Source organism: Portunus trituberculatus, chromosome 3, assembly GCF_017591435.1.
Source record: "Portunus trituberculatus isolate SZX2019 chromosome 3, ASM1759143v1, whole genome shotgun sequence".
In the NCBI taxonomy this organism is placed as follows: domain Eukaryota; kingdom Metazoa; phylum Arthropoda; class Malacostraca; order Decapoda; family Portunidae; genus Portunus; species Portunus trituberculatus.
Window position 1 is genome coordinate 7,285,869 of NC_059257.1, and position 21,886 is coordinate 7,307,754.

General features: G+C 41.4%; 2 protein-coding genes across 3 annotated transcripts in view; both read left to right on the forward strand.

Moving 5' to 3' along the window:
• Nucleotides 1-17,251, forward strand: LOC123509599. Of its 2 annotated transcripts, XR_006676230.1 has the most exons (5): nt 1-111; nt 596-802; nt 1,308-2,876; nt 3,186-4,091; nt 17,074-17,251. XR_006676230.1 is itself a non-coding variant. In XM_045264028.1 (4 exons), exons 1-4 carry the CDS (start codon nt 36-38, stop codon nt 3,890-3,892), a joined length of 2,559 nt encoding a protein of 852 aa, XP_045119963.1. In that variant the 5' UTR covers nt 1-35; the 3' UTR covers nt 3,893-4,127. The 2 variants fall into 2 exon arrangements, 1 of the variants encoding a protein (XP_045119963.1); XM_045264028.1 differs by lacking the exon at nt 17,074-17,251 and having other exon boundaries at nt 3,186-4,127.
• The window catches only part of LOC123509607 (zygotic gap protein knirps-like), a 19,458-nt gene continuing 13,791 nt past the window's right edge, over nt 16,220-21,886 (forward strand). Inside the window, 1 exon segment of the mRNA XM_045264043.1 lies at nt 16,220-16,868. Within this exon segment, the coding sequence (XP_045119978.1) occupies nt 16,837-16,868 (32 nt within the window). The 5' untranslated portion in view covers nt 16,220-16,836.

Sequence of the window (21,886 nt, forward strand, 5' to 3'; positions counted from 1 at the left end):
ACTGACGCGAGAGTTAGTATGAGACAGTAAGAGCTATGGAGAGGTGCCTTGACTTATCTGCTCGTGTCCTCCTTGTCCTCACCTGTGTTGTGGTCATGGCCGCTTCTCCAGGTGAGTTTTGTTAAGTCAGGTGTAGTTCATCCTTCTTTTTCTTATTTTTTATTCATTTATTTTTTGTTTCGTTTATACAGTCACAACTTTATAACCTTGTCTCTTTCAGTACTGGGGCGCATTTTTACCTTGATTTTTGGGTGTGATTAAACCGTTTTATTTGCATTAGGAAGGGTCCATGGAGGTCAGAAGATTAATGACCACAGTCTTCACTATTTTTAATCCCTCATATAAGTTTCTGAAGCTGTATGAAATCAGAATAGTAAGGAGGATTAGAATAGTGAAGACTGGCTATTAATCTTCTGACCTCCATAAACCCTTGCTGATGTACGTATACGATAGTCTAATCGTACACAAAAATTCAAGGAAAAAATGCGTCCCAGTACTGAAGGATTTAAGGATTATTCCTATTTAAACCCCAAAGCATCTCCCTTGCTATAAAATCCTTCCATCCTTTCATCCTTCCATCCTTTTCATCCTACAGGCGAAGGCGCGACAGTGGCGGCCGTGGAGACTTCAAAAGGACATCTATGTAGGACTTTCCCTCAAAATGAAACCTTCCCAGAGGATTTCCCCAATGAGAGCGCCTCCTCCGTGGGTGTGTGTGTCCTGGCGCGGCCCGAAATGACACAGCCTCACACACACAGCGACATCTTCTCCTTCAGGTCCAGCGGCGCGTCTGTGGTGGCTGGTGAGGCGCTGTGGTGGTGGTGGTGGTGGTGATGGTAGTCTGTTGTTTGTCTGTCTATTTCTTGTCTGTGTTGGTGTGTCTGTCTATCGAGTTATTAGTCTAGTTATTTGTTTGTCTATCTGTCTGTTTGTTTGTCTGTCTATCTATCTGTCTGTTTATCTGTCTGTCTGTTTGCCAGTCTATCCATCTGTCTGTTTGTCTGCCTATCTGTCTGTCTGTTCGTCTGTCTGTCTGTCTCTGTGGCTGGGGTTGCCTTGGGTCTCGTTCTGCGGCGTGTAGAGTGAGAGGTTGGCGTTTTGCAAGTCTCCTCCAGCTGTGTCCGTCCCTTGCCTCTCCCTCTCTCTCTCCCTGCCTCCCTACCCCCTATCCTGTGCAGCTGTAACGCAATGCCTTCCCTCCACTCCACTCTCCCCTCCTTCCCTCGCCTCGATCTCGTCCCCTCCCCAGGCACCCTCTCCGGGGTGGTGTCCCTCCCCTCACCATGCCTCACTGTGTCCCCATGCAGGCATCAACGCCTCCCTCGCTCTCTGGGTGACGGTCGGCGAGGAGACGCACCACCTCAACCACTCACTCACCGCCGAGGCGTGGAACATGGTGTGCGTGGGCCTGTCTGCCGCCCAGGAAACGCCCACACCCACGCCCACACCAGAGGAAGAGCACCCACCACCAAAGGCCTACCAGGTAAAGAGTTACTCGTGCCTGTGGTGTCTGTACATGGTGAGGCGCAGCGGGGGTGGCGTGTGTGCGTGCAGGTGCGGCTGTTGCAGCAGGTGTGTCTCTCCTGCAGGTGTGGACGTCCCTGCAGGGCCTCCTCTGGACGCGCCCCTCAGTGTCAACATCACAGCATGGGAGGAGGACGTCACGGTGTGCGTGGGCGCCCCTCGCTACCGGGACGCCTCCTTCACGGGGCTGGTTACAGGCGTCACGCTGCGGGTCGGGGAGGGGGCGCTGACTCCCGACAACTGCTCCCTCCTGCTGGAGGAAAACCTGTTGGCGGCGCCGCTCGCTGAGTCCTGGGCGCCCTACGGCCCTGTCTTCGCCTTAGAGGAGGACCTGCGGGAGCCTTGCGACACGGCCGTGCTCACGCTGGTGGTGCGCGAGGCCTGGGATCACGACAGGGCGCTGCGCTGGTGCCGCAGCCTGGGCGGACACTTCCCCACCGAGGAGGAGACCGCCGCGGGCCTCGTCACCTTCAACTGCACCTCCGAGGAACACCTGTCATGGACCAGCGATGCCAGCGAGAGGGAGGATAGCCCCGCCGCCACCTGCCCCGTGCTGCTGGCGGGAGGCGGCGTGGGGCGGCGCCCCTGCCTCAGCGAGCTGGAGTGCAGCTTGTGCCAGGTGCCCGCCGGCCTGCGCTACACGCTCTTCGGCGCCCGCTCAGACTTTGACCGCCACTACCGCCTCAGCGCGCGGCACGATGGCTCCTTCTTCTTCCACGGCGAGACCAGCAACATTACGCGCGGGGTGGCTGGCTGGACCCTGCAGTCCAGGCTGCACCGCCGCCTCCTGCACCTCAACGGCAGCGTGGGCGTGATGGGGCGCCACGCCTGGCACTCCCCTAGTCACGCCCACGCCGCGGACACGCTCACCTTCACGGTGTGCAACGCCATCCAGTTTTCCTCCAACGACGGCGTGTGTGTGCTGCGCAGCGAACGGTGTGACGGGCGCCTCCACGCCGCGGACCTGAGTGACGAGGAGCAGTGCGGCAGCCAGCGTCTCCTCAGCAAGGACGCGCACTACGACCCCAACGTGCGGCCCCGCGCCGGCCAGAAGCTGACCCTGTACTACATGTTTGAGGCGATGGTGGTGGACAAGATGGACACTGAGGAGGGCCTGGCCAGAGTGGAGCTCAACTTGCACCTGCGCTGGGAGGACGACAGACTCAGGTTCGTGGACACCAAGATGGGCCGCAACACGTTCCCCTGCCACCACGTGTGGACGCCAGCCTTCCTCATGTTCGCTGGGTACAACTTCGGCCCCGCTGTGCTCCCCGCCGCCAACAGGACCCTCTGCTACCTCTACTGGGAGGAGATGCCCCGCCAGGACTACCAGCTTGATGACCCCCTCATGGGTGAGTCTGGGGCGGGGCGGGGGGGGGACGGGGCGAGGCTTTATGAAGGGGTAATGTTTGTGTTTTGTGGTGTGCACTGTGCAGTGTTGCCAGGGGTAGTGTTTTCCTTGGCATAACAAAGAAACAGTTGTTGTGGCGTACGTACGTGTGTACTGTGCGTTCACACAACACACACTATAGGTGCGAATCACGAACTAATGATGCTCTTCATCTTCTTCTTGTTCTCCTTACTCTTCCTTCCACACACTTCCCTCCTCTCTACCTGTGTACCTTTGTGCTCCTCTCCCTCCTCTCGCCTCCCCCACACAGGGATGTACATGACCCGGGCCAACATCTCCTACTACATGAACTTCGAGGCGGCCTACCCTTGCCTGCTGCGAGTGTCAAGGTATCCCTTCGGCAAGTACATGTGTAATCTCACCTTCAGCCTGTTTGGGGACCACGAGAACGTAGACTGGCAGGTGATCGACCCCCGGCAGATGAAAGGAGACTCGTCCTTCATTCAATACTTCGGTGACCACGACCTCCTTGACTACAGGCTGGAGAAGATAACACTACACATTCACCGTAACATGATAACTCTGACCTTACACTTAATTGGTCAGCCAGATTACCACTTGACCAATAACTTTCTCCCTAGCTCCCTCATGTTCATCATCTGCTATTCCTCATTTTTCTTCCCTATTGCTGGGTTCAACGAAAGGATAATGGTCTCTTTAACGTCCCTCCTCGTTCTTGTGGCTCTGTTCTCCCAAGCGACGAATAACTACGTGAGAACACCTTACTATAAGCTGATAGACGTGTGGTATGTGTCCCTCATCATGCTGTGCTTCGCGGTGGTGATCGCTAACGGCATTGTCAACTATCTAAGGGTACAGAGAGTCAAGTCCCACTCCAGTCTCATGAAGAAAGTCGTCCTGGCTAAGAAGTTCAATATCGGAAGTCAAGTTGCGATTCTTTGCTTCTTTGGGATTCTTATCTTTATTTTCTCCCTCTTCAGCACAAATACTTTCTAATATGGCGTGTTTTGTGTGTTTGTGTTTGTGTTTGTGTTGTTTGTGGTTCTCATTGCGTGGTTTGCTTAGGTGTTTTGTCTTTATACCCGTACATACACACGCATTCACTCACGCACGCACGCACACATTCACGCACATTCACGCACACTCACGTAATTGGTTCTGCAAGTTGATACTATTAATTGGATTTTTTTTTGTTGTGTGTGTGTGTGTGTGTGTAAATAATTGCATTCACGAGGGAGAAAATCAACACAGATAGATTTTCAAAACCTTTCCCTCTTGAAATATTTAAAGGGCAACACACACACACACACACACACACACACACACACACACACACACTGAAATCTTATTCATTACACCTACTACTACTACTACTACTACTACTACTACTACTACTACTACTACTACTACTACTGCTGCTGCTGTTGCTACTACTAATGCCACCATTACTACTACTACTACTACTACTACTACTACTACTACTACTACTGCTGCTGCTACCACTACTACTACTACTACTACTACTACTACTACTACTGCTGCTGCTACTACTACTACTACTATACCACCACCACCAGTATCACCACCACCACCACCACCACCACTACTACTACTACTACTACTACTACTACTACTACTACTACTATAAATAATAATAATAATAATAATAATAATAATAATAATAATAATAATGCACTTTTTAATTCTCAGTATCGTGAGTTGCAACAATGAATTATTCTCATATATAATAAACACACAATTTGGTCTTTACTGTTTCTGTTTACCTTCTGAGAGAGAGAGAGAGAGAGAGAGAGAGAGAGAGAGAGAGAGAGAGAGAGAGAGAGAGAGAGAGAGAGAGAGAGATAAGGAGAAGAAAGAAGACAAAAGGTGTGTTGATAAGAGAAAGATGAATAAGATTGATGAAATAAATAGATGATAGTGAAATAGAGACAACTGAAAGATAATGATGAGGAAAAAGACGAAAGTAGAGATGAGAGATAATATAATAAACAATAAAAGGAGAGGAAGACAGAATTAAAGATATATATAAAAAAAATGGAAAATATAATGAAATGAATAGATAACAATGAGAGAAAGATGATAGTGACGATAGTAATGATAGTAATAGTGACGATAAACATTACAAAACCTGTTAAATGTATGTCAAAAAGAAGACTATAACTAAAATAACTTCACTTTTCAACTATAAAGAGATCACCCTTAAAATTAGAAAACGATGAAGCAACAAAGAAAACACAATAATTTTATGGGTAGCAAAATAAAAATGAAGAGAGGAGAGGGGAGAGGGAGATAGGGGAAGAGAGGAGGAGAGGGGAGGAAAAAGGGGAAAGGAAGGGGTAGGTGGTGAGAGGATAAGAGGTGAAAGATTAGCACTCTCTCTCTCTCTCTCTCTCTCTCTCTCTCTCTCTCTCTCTCTCTCTCTCTCTCTCAAAATAACATTATAATTCATAGTAGTAGTAGTAGTAGTAGTAGTAGTTGTTGTTGTTGTTGTAATAGTAGTAGTAGTAGTAGTAGTAGTAGTAGTAGTAAATATAACAATATCAATAACAACAGTCTTTATTTATTTGCTTACTTATTTATCTATATATATTCTTTTTATTTAATTAATTCTGTTCACTTTTAATCTCTCTCTCTCTCTCTCTCTCTCTCTCTCTCTCTCTCTCTCTCTCTCTCTCTCTCTCTATGATCTGAGTGAAAGAAGCTGTGATGTTGTAAGTTTGCCCGATGTGGAACACCTGAATTAAGAAAAAAAATCTGTTTGAGGTGGTGAGGAAATAGTGTTTTTGAGAGCTGGTTGAGATGAATACACAGATGAGAGAATTAATCCAAATATTTTGAAACACGTATTACGCCAAAATAATGAAAATACAAAGACTAATACCCTTTAGTACCGAAACGTTTCTATATTCATTTCATACAGTCTCAGAAACTCATGTGAGAGATTAAAATAGTGCAGACTGTGGCCATTAACCTTCTGACCTCCATAGACCCTTTCTAATGTCAATAAAAGGGTCTAATCACGAACAAAACTCAAAACAAAAATGTACCCTGTATTGAAGAGGTTAAATAAATGACTGAAACGATAATATTGAAAAGTTACCCTTAGTTGGATCACAGACACAGAAAACGAACGTGATTAAATGGGAGACTAAAGTAACAAGCGATACATGGCATAAAAGTTAATTTGTACCTAACCTGCATCTATAACGAGGGTGATTTGCACAAGAGTAGGCTTAGTAAACAGGATGGGGTGAGAAATACTAGGTTGAAGTTTAATATAAGGAAAATAACAACAAAATGGTTCTTAGCACGATAAATAAAGACGATTTGGACAAAAAAACAGTATCGAGGGGAGAAATACTAGCTTGAAGTTTAATATACTAGCTTTAGAAAGAAAATAACAACAAAATGGTTCTTAGCACGATCAATAAAGATGATTTGGACAATATTTAGTGATCAGGAATAAGGAATAGTGCGCTCCAGCTGGATAAAGTTAGATATACAGAGAAAATAGGAGTAAACAGCCCTGAAATTGTGACAAATAACTGGAATAGATACTGAGACACATTTTTACTTATATTTTATTTATTTATTTATTTTCTGGGTATGATTAGACGATTTTATTTGCATTAGGAAGGGTCAGAAGATTAATGGCTAAAGTATTCACTGTTTTAATCCTCCACATGGGTTCTGAAGCTGTACAAAATCACCAAATAGTAACCAGAATGAATATGAAAAACGCGTCATGGTACTGAAGGGGTGAAATTCCTGCGGGCTGTTTGTGTTGAGTCAATAGCGAGGCCATTAAAAGCAAACAAATGCATGGATAAGGATAAGAGATGGATAGAATAATTATAACATACACTAAAATACCACAGATTTATTATAACTACCCCAAAGATCCTACAATTTTCAAAGGCATCCTGAACACATATAGTTTTACATCCAGTCATGACCTAACTACATTTACCATCCTTTCAAAGCGACACACCCTTTCCTGTCCACGCAAGGCGACCAACAAGGAAGCAAAGAGGAGGAAATAACCAAAAGAAATATATAAATGATAGAAAAACAATAAGAACCAAGCCCATCCATGCCTCAATATTAATTCCTGGAAAATAAGTCACTACAAGGAGTTCCCAGGCTAATAAAACTGTGACACGAGAGGAAATGGTTACCGTGCCCTGTGAAATCCCTACACTCAAGGTTGACAATAGATAAATAATGCAGTGAGGTTTGTAGTGACAGGATATCAATAAAGTGAGGTTTGTAGTGAAAATAGATTAATAAAGTGAGGTTTTTAGTGACAACAGGTGATGAAATGAGGTTACCGTGCCCTGTGAAATCCCCGACACTCAAGGATGATAGTAGATAATGTAGTGGGGTATTTAGTGACAATAGATAAATAATGCAATAAGTTACTTCTCAAAATAAGAGATGGTCAAATGAGCTTAATATATTACTACTACTATTGTCATTATTATTATCATCATTATTACTATTATTGTTATTATTATTATTAGTGGATATTTTTTTTTGGGGGGGTCTTTTATAGAATAGATTAGTTGTCAAATAGAGATGATCAAACGACTCAAGGATGGCAATAGATAAATAATGCAATGAGGTTTTTAATACAATATTTTAGTTGTTAAAATTAGAGATCGTCACACGAGCCTAAAATATTACTGTTATTATTATTATTATTATTATTATTATTATTATTATTATTATTATTGGTGGTGGTGGTGGTGGTGTTGTTATTGTTATCATTTTCAGTTGTTATTCATTATTTTTAGTTGTCAAATAGAGATTACCAAACGAGCTTAATTTATCATCATTATTCGTGTTGTTGTTGTTGTTGTTGTTGTTGTTGTTTATCTTTTTTGGGTTTTTAATACAATAGGTTAGTTGTCAAATAGAAGTTATTAATCTAACGAGCTTATTATTATTATTATTATTATTATTATTATTATTATTAGCGGTGGTGTTATCATCATTTTTCTCTCTTTGTATATTTTCGTTAGTGATATTTATGTTGAGCTGTCTCTTTCTCTCTTTTCTTTCCCTTTCTATTATTTCTTATTGTTCTTTTGCCATTGCGCAGTCTTCTTCAAACCCGGGAAAACAAGAAAAAGGGAAAGAGAGAGAAGAAAACACAAGAAAAGGGGAAAAAAAAGTCTTGAATATTGAGACAGAGAACAAAAATATCACTAACTATTTTTCTACTACTACTACTACTACTACTACTACTACTACTATACCTAATATTTCCAATCTATTCGGTCAGGTTTCCAAAAGGTTAATGTAGCATATAATATAATACTGGTTCTGTGACGAATATATTTACAATTATATGTATTAGTTTGTATAATCCTGCCTTATCTATCATTATTACCTTTTATCTTCATTATTCACTTCAATATATTTACTTCTCAATTCACAAAGTTTTAATATAATTTTTTTTCGTCCCTTTATTCATCTACGCATCTTCTACAACACTTTTTTTTCTTTCAAATTCTCCTTTTCTTTTCTTTTCGTTATAATTTTCTCTCTGTTATCGCGAGTTTCTTTATTCCCTTCATTTATCCACATCTGTCTATCTTTCTCTTCTTAGCATCATCCATCATAGCCTATCTACTTCGTTATCGTAAATTTTCACTTATTCTCAAGTTTATCCACATTTTCTTTCCCTCATTCTTCATCTCAGTTATTGCAAGCTTCTCCTTATTCCAAATTTTATCACATTTCTCCTTCCCCTCCCGTGCGTTATCTACTTTATCCGTCAAACAGTCATCAAACTATCTCTGTTATCGTTTTTCCTTATTCCAAACTTTATCACATCTTTCCTGCACCTTCCTTGCTTCATCTACTCTACACTTTTCTCTTCAAACAGTCATCAATCCATGTTATCTTAGTTATCGTACATTTTTCCTTATTCTAAACTTTATCACAATTTTCCTTCACCTCTCCTTCGTCTACTCTACACCTTTCAAAGAGTCCTCAATCCATCTTATCTCAGTTATTGCAAGTTTCTCCTTATTCCAGACTTTATCACATCTCTTCACCTCCCCTCCCCTCCCTTCTCCTTCCCCGCGTCACCTCGTTGTCCTTGATGTGTCCAGAGCCTCGTTAAGATGTGCTGGAAATCATTAAGAGACGAAGACTTTCATCAAATTGTCTTGTTCTTTGGTCCTGTTCTCCATTGCTTTTATTTACCCTTTTTTTTTTGTGGGTGGGTTGGTGTCTGGGGTGGGGTGGTGTGTGGTGGTGTGTGGACAGGTTGGTTGACTCTGGCAGTAAAGATATAATAGTATGTGTGTCTCGCTTGCTATTAAACGAAGCAGCTCACAGGTTAATTGGTCCCCTGACGCTACCTAGGGCCTCCTGCACAGGTAAACACACACGTAAACACACAGGTAAACATTCAAATACACAGGTAAACATTCAAACACATACAAGTAAACGCACAGGTGAACATAAATATAGGTAAACACAGGTAAACATTCACACACACACACACACACACACACACACACACACACACACACACACACACACACACACACACACACACACATGTAAACGAAGGTGAAATACACACACAGTTGAACACACACATAGGTAAACACACATACAAGAGTAAATACAGATAAACACACACACACACACACACACACACACACACACACACACACGAACACACACTCAGAGACACAAACAGACAGGCAGAAAGACAGGCAGAGAGACAGGTAGACAGGCCGAGGACAAATATTATACCTGTTGCCTTCAGAATAGGTAAGTTTATCACAGAACAAAGTCGTCATCATATTTTGTGGCTTCTGAGTTGATAAATTGAACAAATTATGCCTGACAGCTGCTCGGCCCGCATCGCATAAGAGAACCCCAAATGAGGGCGCCAGCAAACATGAACCTGGGCATTCCTGTATCATATTAGTGCCTGAACCTTTGAACCTACCACTCACATTAACTCTTGTCTTCATTCTGGCCTTCGTTTTCTATTTACGATTGTTTTTAGTTAATTTTGTTGTTATTATTTATTTTGGGATGGTTTAAAGAATTTCCTGGATGTAATTTCTTTGTTTTCTTATGATGTTGTTGTTGTTGTTGGTTTGTTTTTGTTGTTATTATTATTCTTTTGATGACTTAAAGTTTGTTTTTTGATGGATGTTGTTATTTTCTTTAGTTTATTTGTTTATTTATTTTCTAGAGGAGGAAAACATTAAAAACGATCACAAAGGAGGGACAGAAGAAAAGGAATGATGTAAGAAGTAAATAAAGGACAAAAATAGAGAAAACAAAGGCAAAGAAAGGCGTAGAAAATGTTGTAGTTCTTGTTATTTCCTCTTTTATTCTATTTTCTATTCGATTTTCCTTTCCAACGCCATAATAGTCTTTTCCTTTTCTTTCTCCTACTTTTTCTATCTAATTTTCTTTCTTTGTATTCCTTCTTTCATATTCTTAAGTGAGAGTGACAATTTTTTCTTCTTTTCTTTTCTTTAGTGTCACTCTTCTCGTCTTTCTTTTATTTTCTCTCTATTTATCATCTGCTCCCCCTGTTACTTATGTTCTTTATATTTTCTCTCTTCCTTCATTCTCTCACTGTTATCTGATATTTCTTCTTCCTCCCTCTGTTTATCTAATTACCTTTATCTGTCCTGTTATTATCATTTATTGCCTTCCATCATTCATGTACATTTAAATTCTTCTTTTTATTTTTTTTTTGTTCAATTTATGGCTCTTCTTGTGTTTGTTTAGCTGTTTCTTTCCTTCCGGTTTCCTGTACTTTGTTATTTACTCTTCCTTTCCTGGAAACACACACACACACACACACACACACACACACACACACACACACACACACACACACACACACACACACACACGGTTTACCCCACAATTTATGACACAAGCAAGACTAGGTAGAGTAACAGCCATTTCTTTATCCTTCCCTCCTCCCCATCTCCCCATCCAACCCCCCCCCTCCTCTCCCAACATCTATTCTCCCTACCCCCTCCTCTCTCTCTCTCTCTCTCTCTCTTCTCTTCTTCACTATTTCTATTTCTCTCTCTCAGTCAAGTATCTCATTTTCGTTTCTATTTCATCTTCTAGTTCTTTGTTTTCTTTTGTTTATCTCTATTCTTCTCTCTTCCCTTTTTTTCTTCCTTTGTTTTCTTTCATCATTCTTCTTCTCCCTTCTCAGTTATTTTCATATTCTCTCTTCTTCTCTCCGTTTCAGTTATTCTCTTTCCTCTTTCTTATTCTTCACACTGTCCTTCTTTATTCATATCTTCACTGTTATCTCTTTTCCTCTTCTCTTTTATCTCCCCCCCTCTCTCTCTCTCTCCTCCAATGCAATTTATCTCCCATTTCTCTTTTCTCCCCAGCAAATTACCTTTCCCCATTACCCATTTCTCTCCCCATCAGCACAAATTGTCTCTACTTCTCTTCTCCCCATCTCCCCAGCAGGCTATCTCTACTCTATAGCTCTCTGACTGTCTCCCCATCACTTAGGAATGGGCTGTATCTCCTTCTCTATGTTATCTCCCCTTTCTCCCTTCACCTGTCGTAATTTTCACCTTTATAATGTCTGTTCAGGTGAGACTGTGAATGAAAATATGTGAAAGTATATTTGAGAAGGGTGAGTGTATCATTTACCATCACTACTACTACTACTACCACCACTGCTACTACTACTACCACTATTATCACCGCTATAACTATTTGTCTATCATCTCACTACCACTGCTACAACTATACTGTTCATCTACGAACTCTATGGTGAGAGAAAAGAGCGTTTCTACTTCATCTTCTAATTCTTTGTTTTCTTTTTTAAGCACGTTTCTATGGTTCTAGGGGCAGTGACAAGATTTCCTCATTACTAACTGGAGAAACACTCTTGAAAACCTCGTTTATCATCTCTGTGGCCTTGGAAAATAATCGTGGTGAGAGAAAAGCGATTCTAAACACAAGCCTTAGTCATTATTGCAACTTGTGTGTTCTGTATCTATCTGTTTCATGTTTCATTTTAGACCACTGAAGGTGAGTAAAGAACAAACATTTTCAGTTGTCTCTTGTTATAATCCCTCTTTGTATGACTAGCTTTCGGTCCTCACTCAGAAACACTTTGCTTTCTCACCAAATGTACTTTCCGAGGCCACAGAGATGACTAGCGGGGTTTTCAAGAGTGTTTCCCCTGTTAATAATGCAGAAATCTTGTCACTCTGCCTCTGGAACCATAAAAACACCTTAAAACTCGCTCGTCTCTCTCATCTTGACTGTTTTCCAAGGCCACAAAGATGATTAGCGGGGTTTTCAAGAGTGTTTCTCCTGTTAATAATGCAGAAATCTTGTCACTCTGCCTCTGGAACCATAAAAACAACTTAAAACTCGCTCGTCTCTCTCATCTTGACTGTTTTCCAAGGCCACAAAGATGATTAGCGGGGTTTTCAAGAGTGTTTCTCCTGTTAATAATGCAGAAATCTTGTCACTCTGCCTCTGGAACCATAAAACAACTTAAAACTCGCTCGTCTCTCTCATCTTGACTGTTTTCCTAGGCCTCAAAGATGATTAGCGGGGTTTTCAAGAGTGTTTCTCCTGTTAATAATGCAGAAATCTTGTCACTCTGCCTCTGGAACCATAAAAACAACTTAAAACTCGCTCGTCTCTCTCATCTTGACTGTTTTCCTAGGCCTCAAAGATGATTAGCGGGGTTTTCAAGAGTGTTTCTCCTGTTAATAATGCAGAAATCTTGTCACTCTGCCTCTGGAACCATAAAAACACCTTAAAACTCGCTCGTCTCTCTCATCTTGACTGTTTTCCAAGGCCACAGAGATGATTAGCGGGACTTTCAAGAGTGTTTCGTCAGAGTTTGGCGAGTTTTTAAAGATTTTGCTAATGGTTTTGTCACTTTCGTCTTACGCGTTTGCTTTGTTTATCTATTATCATTGTTTTTTTTCCTTGTTTTGTGTCTCGTCTCTTGGTAAAACAGCTCTCTTGGTTTGGGTGTTGCGCGTGTGTTGTCTCTGTCAGTTGTTTGCTAAGTGTGCTTTGGTTAATGATAATAATAATGAACAAAATGAGAATAAGGACATAACGAACACATTGAAGAAGAAAAGGAGAAGAAGAAGAAGAAGAAGAAGAAGAAGAAGAAGAACATCATCATCATCATCATCATCATCATCATCATCATCATCAACAACAACAACAACAACAACAGCAACAACAACAACAACAACAACACAAAGTAACAAGGTAATAATTAAGCACATGTACTGATAAACAAGTAGATAAACAGACAGACAAATAAAAGAATGAGAGAAGAGAAAAAGATAATAACGGATATACGAATTAAAATCTCTCTCTCTCTCTCTCTCTCTCTCTCTCTCTCTCTCTCTCTCTCTCTCTCTCTCTCTCTCTCTCTCTCTCACCGTCACGACAGCATATTATTACCTTCCATTCACACACCTGCTCTCTCTCTCTCTCTCTCTCTCTCTCTCTCTCTCTACATCCTTACTGAAAAATGCGAAAGAGACAAAAAATCAAGAAAAAAAGTAAGAAAAAAACCAGAAAATAGGAAAATGATAAAGAAATAAAAGAAAATAAAGAAAATATAAAGGAAAAAACAAACAGCATCATACCTTTTGGCCCTTTCTAGACTGTTTGGTGAAGGGAAGAGAAGAGTAAACAGGAAAGGAGGAGGAGGAGGAGGAGGAGGAGGAGGAGGAGGAGGAGGAGGAGGTGACACAGGGTTGATCAAGACTCCCTGCCAGACAACCGGATTCGAATCTACGAGTAAAATCCTTTGAGTTCTTGCTTATTACAACCCCACGCACGAAACTTTGTGATAAACCGAACGATCTTTTCTGAAACTCCCGTCTCCCGTGTACCTTATTATTATTGGCACCTTTTCCTAAATCTTTCGTGCATTTTTCACTTTTTTTCCTGCTCTAAGTTATTTTTTCTTTTTTTTTTTTCGTGGGAGAAGAAAAAAAAGTGAGAGAAATGTTTTTTTTAGGGGAAAATATAGTTAGAGAGAGAGAGAGAGAGAGAGAGAGAGAGAGAGAGAGAGAGAGAGAGAGAGAGAGAGAGAGAGAGAGAGAGAAAGCTTTTGCGAGTGAGGATAAGCAGGATGAAAAGGAAGAAGAAGAAGAAGAAGAAGAAGAAGAAGAAGAAGAAGAAGAAGAAGAAGAAGAAGAAGAAGAAGAAGAAGAGGTGAAGGAAAAGGAGGAGGAGGAGGAGGAGGAGGAGGGGAAGGAGGAGGAAGAGGAGGTGGCGATAGTAGTGATGGAAGAAGAAGAAGAGAATAAGAAAAGAAAGAGAGAAAGATAGAAAGAAAGAAAGAAGAAAGAAAAGAAAGAAAAAAAAAAGAAAAAAAAAACAAAAAAAACAAGACGAGATGAAATGGGGAAACAAGAGAGAGAGAGAGAGAGAGAGAGAGAGAGAGAGAGAGAGAGAGAGAGAGAGAGAGAGAGAGAGAGAGAGAGGTCAGGGGGGGAAGGGACGGGGGTGTATCGATGCTTGTCTGGGATTGGTTAACGAGAATGACGCAAGCAGTTTAATGTACCAATAGGGAAGACGAAAGATATTGTAGTGACAGATGTCTGAGGGGAGAAAGGAGGAGGAGGAGGAGGAGGAGGAGGAGGAGGAGGAGGAGGAGGAGGAGGAGGAGGAGGAGGAGGAGAAGAGGGTGGTGAAAGCCGTTTTGGTATACCTTTTCTTCCCTCCTCCTCTTCTTCCTCCTCCTCCTCCTCCTTCTCGATAACCTCTTCCTCTTCCTCATCTCAGTAACCTCATGACTTATTGCTTTGATGATGATGATGATGATGATGATGATGGTGATGATGGTGATGACTGTATCTATCTATTCATTCAGTCATGTCTATTTATCTATCTGTCTGTGTATCTTATCTATCAATCTATCTGTCTATCTTTCTTGTTTTCTTCAGTCTATCTATCTACGAAACTCAAATTCTCGTTACAAATATGAATAATTTTGTCTTACTACTACTACTACTACTACTACTACTACTACTACTACTACTACTACTACTACTACTACTACTACTACTACTACTACTACTACTACTATAATAATAATAATACTATAATAATAATAATAATAATAATAATAATAATAATAATAATAATAATAATAATAATGATAATAATAATGATAATGAGTTGTTTTTTGCTACTTTTGTCATTTCCATTGCTGTTGCAGAGAGAGAGAGAGAGAGAGAGAGAGAGAGAGAGAGAGAGAGAGAGAGAGAGAGATCACTACTTGGGTTAAAATCTCTCACTCTCTCAACTGTCCAGAAATTTTCCTTCTTGTTGAGCAATGTTGTGTTTGCCTCCGTGTTGCTTTATTGTCCCTCACACACACACACACACACACACACACACACACACACACACACACACACACACACACACACACACACACACACACACACGCACACAGACACACGTTGGCACTTGCACAAATACACACGCTCATACATACACAGTCTCACGGACACACACACACACACACACACACACACACACACACACACACACATCCCTCCCCCCTTGTCCGGCCACCGCCACTCCCACCCCCGCTGCCCAACCCAGTCAGTGTTGCCAAGATGGTGCCAGCAGGGGAGCGCCGCCCCGCCCCCGTCCCTCCCACAAGCCCGCCCAGGCCCCAGCGTGCCTGGCGGGCGGCGGCCTGTGCTGGGTACGCGACTGCGGGGGGCGGGGTGCGCAGGGGGCCAGTGGTGAGGGCGTGGGTGGGGCGGCGTGGCAACACTGTGCGTCAATTAGTATGCAGGGTAAGTCGGCAGGACGTGCGCGGTGCCTCCTGACCCCTGCTGCCACCTGGGGGCCGCCGCCACCACCGCCGCCGCCGCCGCCGCCTCCCTGGGGGCGAAGATGAGACCTCTGGAATCCTTGAGTTCTGACTCTCACGAACCTCGCGCTTCCCGCCACCGTAAGGCGCCCTGGGGCTGCCGCCGCTGCCTCTGCGGCTATAGGGACATCTCCGAGGAAGGCCGCCTACAGTGTGGCCAGAGGCGGCCTGGGCTGCACCAGGACCTGTGGACACCGTGACATCATCAGCGGGTCCGTGCAAGACACTAACTCTCACGGGCCTGGCGGCGCCAAAGACGAATCGGAGAGGAATGATGAGGAAGGAGTGACTATGGTGGAGGCGCCACCCCCGCCGCCCGCGCCGCCCGCACCCACACACCGCGACGCCCGGCCCAGGTGAGGGGCGGCCCGCCATCCCTCCCACCCAAGCCTCCCGCGCCACCCGCCCACGCCCCCGCCCTCCCGCAGAAGGTCTTTGGGCACCCCGGGCGCTGGCCGCCCAGGCTGGCGCGGCCCGCAGCCTGCCTGGCACTGCTGCTATGGTGGCACCGGGCACAGGCACGGTGCCAGGCCCACGTCAGGAGCGCGGCGCGGAGCAGCACGCCCTCAGGAGCGAGTTACCATAGTGAACAATCCGCGAAGAGGCAGGGTGCTGTGCTCCAGCGGCGGCGCGTCTCTGGATCGCAGCCGCAGCCGCGGCCGCGGCCTCCTCTCCTGCTGCTGCTGCTGCAGACACTGCTGCCATCCGCTGCCGCCCAGGGCCGCCCCTTGGCACCTGGACGGCGGCACTCAGCCAGAGGCATCAGCGGGGTGCCGCGGGGCAGTGACACGCCCCAGCACACTCGCCACACGTCGCGCCACGCACCGCCAGTCACACTCACACGCTGTGCACGCGTCCACGTTCCCGTCGCGACACAGGCAGCGGCAAGGCGCCCCTGCAGCAGGCGGCACCGCACACTGCCACAGTGACGCCCAGTGCTTGGTGATCGTGACCTTTATGACAGCGTGTTCGAGTGGCGCCGCGGCCTTCCACTCCCGCCACCACGGCTATGATCGCCGCTGACGCCTTCACCGTGGCCACGTGAGTACCCAGCACCGCACCGCACCGCACCGCACCGCACCACAGGCGCCACCACCACCACCAAGGGGACGCCCACAGGTGCACAGGCCAGGGCTGGTGTGTGTGTGTGTGTGTGTGTGTGTGTGTGTGTGTGTGTGTGTGTGTGTGTGTCAGGGAGTGTGTGTTTTAGTCTGAGTGTGTCAGGGAGTGTGTGTGTGAGTCTGAGTGTGTGTGTGTGTGTGTGTGTGTGTGTGTGTGTGTGTGTGTGTGTGTGTGTGTGTGTGTGTGTGTGTGTGTGTGTGTGTGTGTGTGTGTGTGTCGCCCGCCGTGTGTCAAGGTGTGGCGAAGGGTGCGAGGAGTTTACCTGGCCACACCTGGAGTGATTAGGTAAAGATGCACTAGAATAACTGATTGGAAGGTGATGAGAGAGAGAGAGAGAGAGAGAGAGAGAGAGAGAGAGAGAGAGAGAGAGAGAGAGAGAGAGAGAGAGAGAGAGAGAGAGAGAGAGAATTAAACAGAAAAAAAGTAGATACATAAGAAAAATAAAAGGAGATAAATAAGAGAGATAAAGAGATAAATAAGAGAGAAAATGAAAGTAAAGAAATAGAGAAAAACGAACGAAAAAAGAACAAAAAAGAGAATAACTATAAATAAAGAGAAGAAAAAAATGGAAAAAAAATCAATGTGAGAAAGAAAAGGAAAAGAGAGAAGAGAGAAGATAGAAAATTTGACGAATGAAGGAATAAAAAAAAAGTAAATAAAGAGAAGGAAGATAGCAATAAGTGTTTAAGATAGATAAGATGAAAAAATAGATAGAAAGAATACATGAAAAAATGAGATGAAAATGAAACCAAAATAGAGAAGAAAATAGAAAGAGAGAGAGAGAGAGAGAGAGAAGAATGAGAAGAAGGGAAAAATGAAAATATTAGGAGTGAAAAGCAAGTCCACGAGAAAAGAATCGGGAAAATGATGAAAAGAATTGATTAGGAATTGTTTTCATAGGTAGTAAAATATGAATATCGATACAGACAGACAGACAGACAGAGAACTAGACAGAAAAATAGGTAGATAAAATAGATAGATAATGACTAGGTAAATGAAAAGGTAGATAGAAAGATAGATAGATAGAGAGATAGACGAACAGGTACACAGATGGATAGATAGAAAGCTAGACAGAGAGATGAATAAATAGAGAGATACTTAACTAAATAAAAACAACAACAACAACAACAACAACACAAACGAATGAAACAAAATGAAAATATGGGAACGATCTTGAATAACTTTTTGAAACAGAGATGAAAGAAAAAGAGAAAAAAAAAATGTGAGACAGAAACAATATTCTTAGCAACGGCATTCCTGGAAATTCTCGACCGCTTTCCTGGAATAAAAACTGGAAAATTGAAGGGAAAAAAAAATATATACTGGATGTTATAGATATGAAAATGGAAAGAGGAATAAGAAGAACGAAAAGAAAAAAAAAATGAAAAACGAAAAAAAAAGAATAAATAGTGAGATTTTTTTGATAATTTGTGTTCTATCCAAGTCTTATTTCTTTATTTCTTGTTTTCTATCATTCATTTCTTTATTTCTTTACCTCTTTCTTCTCTCTTTTTTTTATTTTCTGTAGTTCTTTTAGTTTCGTGAAGATTCTGCACATGATATTTCACTAAAACACACTCAAAATACACACAAACACACCTAAAAACTATACCACAACCAAAACACACCCAAAAAATACCAAGAAATAAAAAATATGACCCCAAATATACCCAAACACACCTGAAACACCTAAAACACAACAGAAACACTCAAAACACACCGAAACACACCACAAACACTCAAAACACAGCAAAATACACTTAATCAAAGCAAAACACCACCAAACACACACCCAAAACACCAAGAAATACATGAAAACACACCAAAACAACCCTGAAACACTCAAAACACACCAAAACACACCCAAAACACACCAAAAAACACCAAATCACAGCAAAACACACCCAGAACACACAATAACCGTCCAAAACACACGTAAAATAGATAAAAAGCGTGAATTGAGTGTGTTATTCTTATCTTATGTGTTTCTTAAGGATATTTAAGTAAAATTTCAAGATATAAGTTTTATTAATGTAAGAGAGGAAAGCTGGCCAAGGGCAATAGAAAACGAGAAGAAAAAGAAGCCCACTAAGATGCCAGTTCCCGTGCAGGTGAGAGAGTTAGCCAAAGGAAAAGGGATAAATGTGTTGATATTAGATGATAAGGTGACAAGGGAACAAGATAAGGGAATACTAAGGAGGAGAGATAACGAAGTGTGATAATGTAGATGGAAATTGGATGATGGGAATGAATGTATAAATGATGAAGGGAGATAACAATAGCTGATAAAAGAGTAAGTGAGAGAATGGATGATAGGAAAAATAGAAAATAAAGATAGGAAAAGGAGAAAAATATGGAAAAAATAGAAGAGAAGACAAAAATTAAGAAAATAGAAAGGAATTAGACGAGTAAATGCGAAAATGGATGAAAGAAGATAAAAATGATAGGAAAAATAGAAAATAAAGATAGGAAAAGGAGAAAAATATAGAAAAAATAGAAGAGAAGACAAGAAATAAGAAGATAGAAAGAAACTAGACGAATAAATGAGATAATAGATAATAGAGAAGTAGAAAATAGAAATAGGAAATGGAAAAATATAGAAAAAAACAAGAAAATACAGAAAAATGAAAAAAATAGAAAGTAGACGAAGGAGAATAAGATAAAAACAAAAATAACTGATAATGAAAAGATAAATAGAGGAACAATCTAAAGAACAAATAACATAAGAGTTAAAATAAAAATAGAATAGAAAGAAAATATATAAAAAAATGAGAAAAAGGAAAATAAAGGAATGGAAGAGAAATATTGAGTCAAAAAGAATAATTTAGGAAAAGAAATAAAAATCAAACAAAACACAGAGAAAAACTCAACAAATAACAAAAAAAGAAAATAAATCACACGCAAAAAAGTAGAAAAACGACTTAAAAAATAAAAACAAAGAGAAGAGAAAAATAACGATGATAAAAAAGAGGAAAACAAGAAAAAAAACAATAAAGAGAAGAGAACAAGGACGGAAAGATAATAACAAAAAGAAAAGAACAGAAAAAGAACAATAAAAAAGAAAAGAACAAGAAGTAACGATGATGATAAAAGAGGAGAAAAAGAAAAACAATAATAAAATAAGGAGAACAGTAAGAAAAACGTTAATAATAAAAAGAAGAGAATAGAAAGAAAAACAATAATAAAAAAAGAAGAAAGCAGGGAAAAATAAAACAATAATAAAGAGGAAGAGAACAGGAAAAATGATAAAAGAGGAGAACAGGAAAAGAAAACAATAATAACAAAAATGAGAGAACAGAGAAAGAAAGAAAATAATAATAAAAAGAAGGGAATAAGAAGAAACGATAATAAAAAAAGAGAACAGGGATAATAAAAAATAATAGTAATGAAAAAGAAGAACAACAAAAATAACCAATAAATGAGGTGATAATGAAGAAAAAGAAAGAGAATAGGAAGAAACAACAATAAAAAGAGGAGAATAAGAAAAAAACTAATTAAAAGAAGAGGAGAACAACAAAAATAACCAATAAATGAAGTAATAATAATAAAAAAAGGAAGAGAATTGGGAGAAACGATGATAAAAAAAAGAGAACAAGAAAAAAAAATAGTAAAACGAACAGAAAAGAAAAAAAAAAAACAACAACATGAGGTGATGATAAAAAGGAAGAGAATGGGAGAGACGATGATAAAAGGAGAAAAATAAAAAAATAGTTAAAAGAAGAGAAAAGCAAAAAATAACCAACATATGATGAACGAATAGGAATAAATGACAATAAAAGAAGAACAGCGATAATAGAAAAAGAATAACAATAACAAGAAAAGAAGAACAAGCTCAAAATAATGAACCATACATGCTTTGGGATCCGAGGGGTCTCCAAGCGCACGGGTTCGAATCCTGTCCACGGTCCGAGTGTAGGTTGGGCTTCCTCACTCGGGGCAACGGTTTCCTAGCGGGTGGCTTTTGAGATAGGAGGTACCACAAGAAGTATTCCCTTTAGCCCATCCCCGTGAAAAGCCCACATGGTATAAATAAAAACAAATAAACACTCTATTTAGCAACCAATCACAGTACAACGGCCGCCATGAACAGGTAGGAAATAATCAAAATAAATCCATCAACTGTATTTCTAATTTTGTCTGGGGAGGTTAGGTGGACAGCACAGGGAGGGGGAGAAATCTATCGCCTTCTGAACGATTATAGCTTACGGCAGAAGGATCACTAGACTAAGGTTAGGTTAGGTCATACACTATCAAAGGTTAGGTTAGGTTATACGCTATCGCCTCCTGAATGATTAACTTAGGCAGAAAGAGTACTACACTATCTTAAGGTAGGTTAGGTTAGGTTACGGCAGAATGATCGCCAAACTATCTTAGGTTAGGTTTGGTTAGGGTAAGATTAGTTGAATTTCTCTCTCTCTCTCTCTCTCTCTCTCTTTAAGAATACCAGTGTTCGTGATCTAAGGAAAGTTCCCTGTTTTTGTCTTTAAGTGTATAATATAATGGGTCTTTTGTTTTTATATGCAGAAAGCAACGAACCTTGTCTTGAAATGTAGAAAAATAATGAAGCTGTTTTGTCTCTAGATGTGGAAAATAAGCAATGTGTTTGTCTTGAAATGTAGAAAATAATGAAGCTGTTTGTCTCTAGATGTGGAAAATAAGCAATGTGTTTGTCTTGAAATGTAGAAAAATAATGAAGCTGTTTTGTCTCTAGATGTGGAAAATAAGCAATGTGTTTGTCTTGAAATGTAGAAAAATAATGAAGCTGTTTGTCTCTAGATGTGGAAAATAAGCAATGTGTTTGTCTTGAAATGTAGAAAAATAATGAAGCTGTTTTGTCTTTAGATGCAGACAGTAAGGAGTCTGTTTGTCTTTAAGTATAAAAATAATGAATCTATTTGTCTTTAGATGTAGAAAGAAATTAATCTGTTTTGTCTTCA

What these genes read in the sequence shown, in the direction of transcription:
- LOC123509599 (XM_045264028.1), top strand. Translation starts at nt 36, where the DNA reads ATGGAGAGGTGCCTTGACTTATCTGCTCGTGTCCTCCTTGTCCTCACC. An exon ending in GGTCATGGCCGCTTCTCCAG is followed by an intron (nt 112 to 595) that starts GTGAGTTTTGTT and finishes TTCATCCTACAG; the next exon opens with GCGAAGGCGCGACAGTGGCG. An exon ending in GCTTGATGACCCCCTCATGG is followed by an intron (nt 2,877 to 3,185) that starts GTGAGTCTGGGG and finishes TCCCCCACACAG; the next exon opens with GGATGTACATGACCCGGGCC.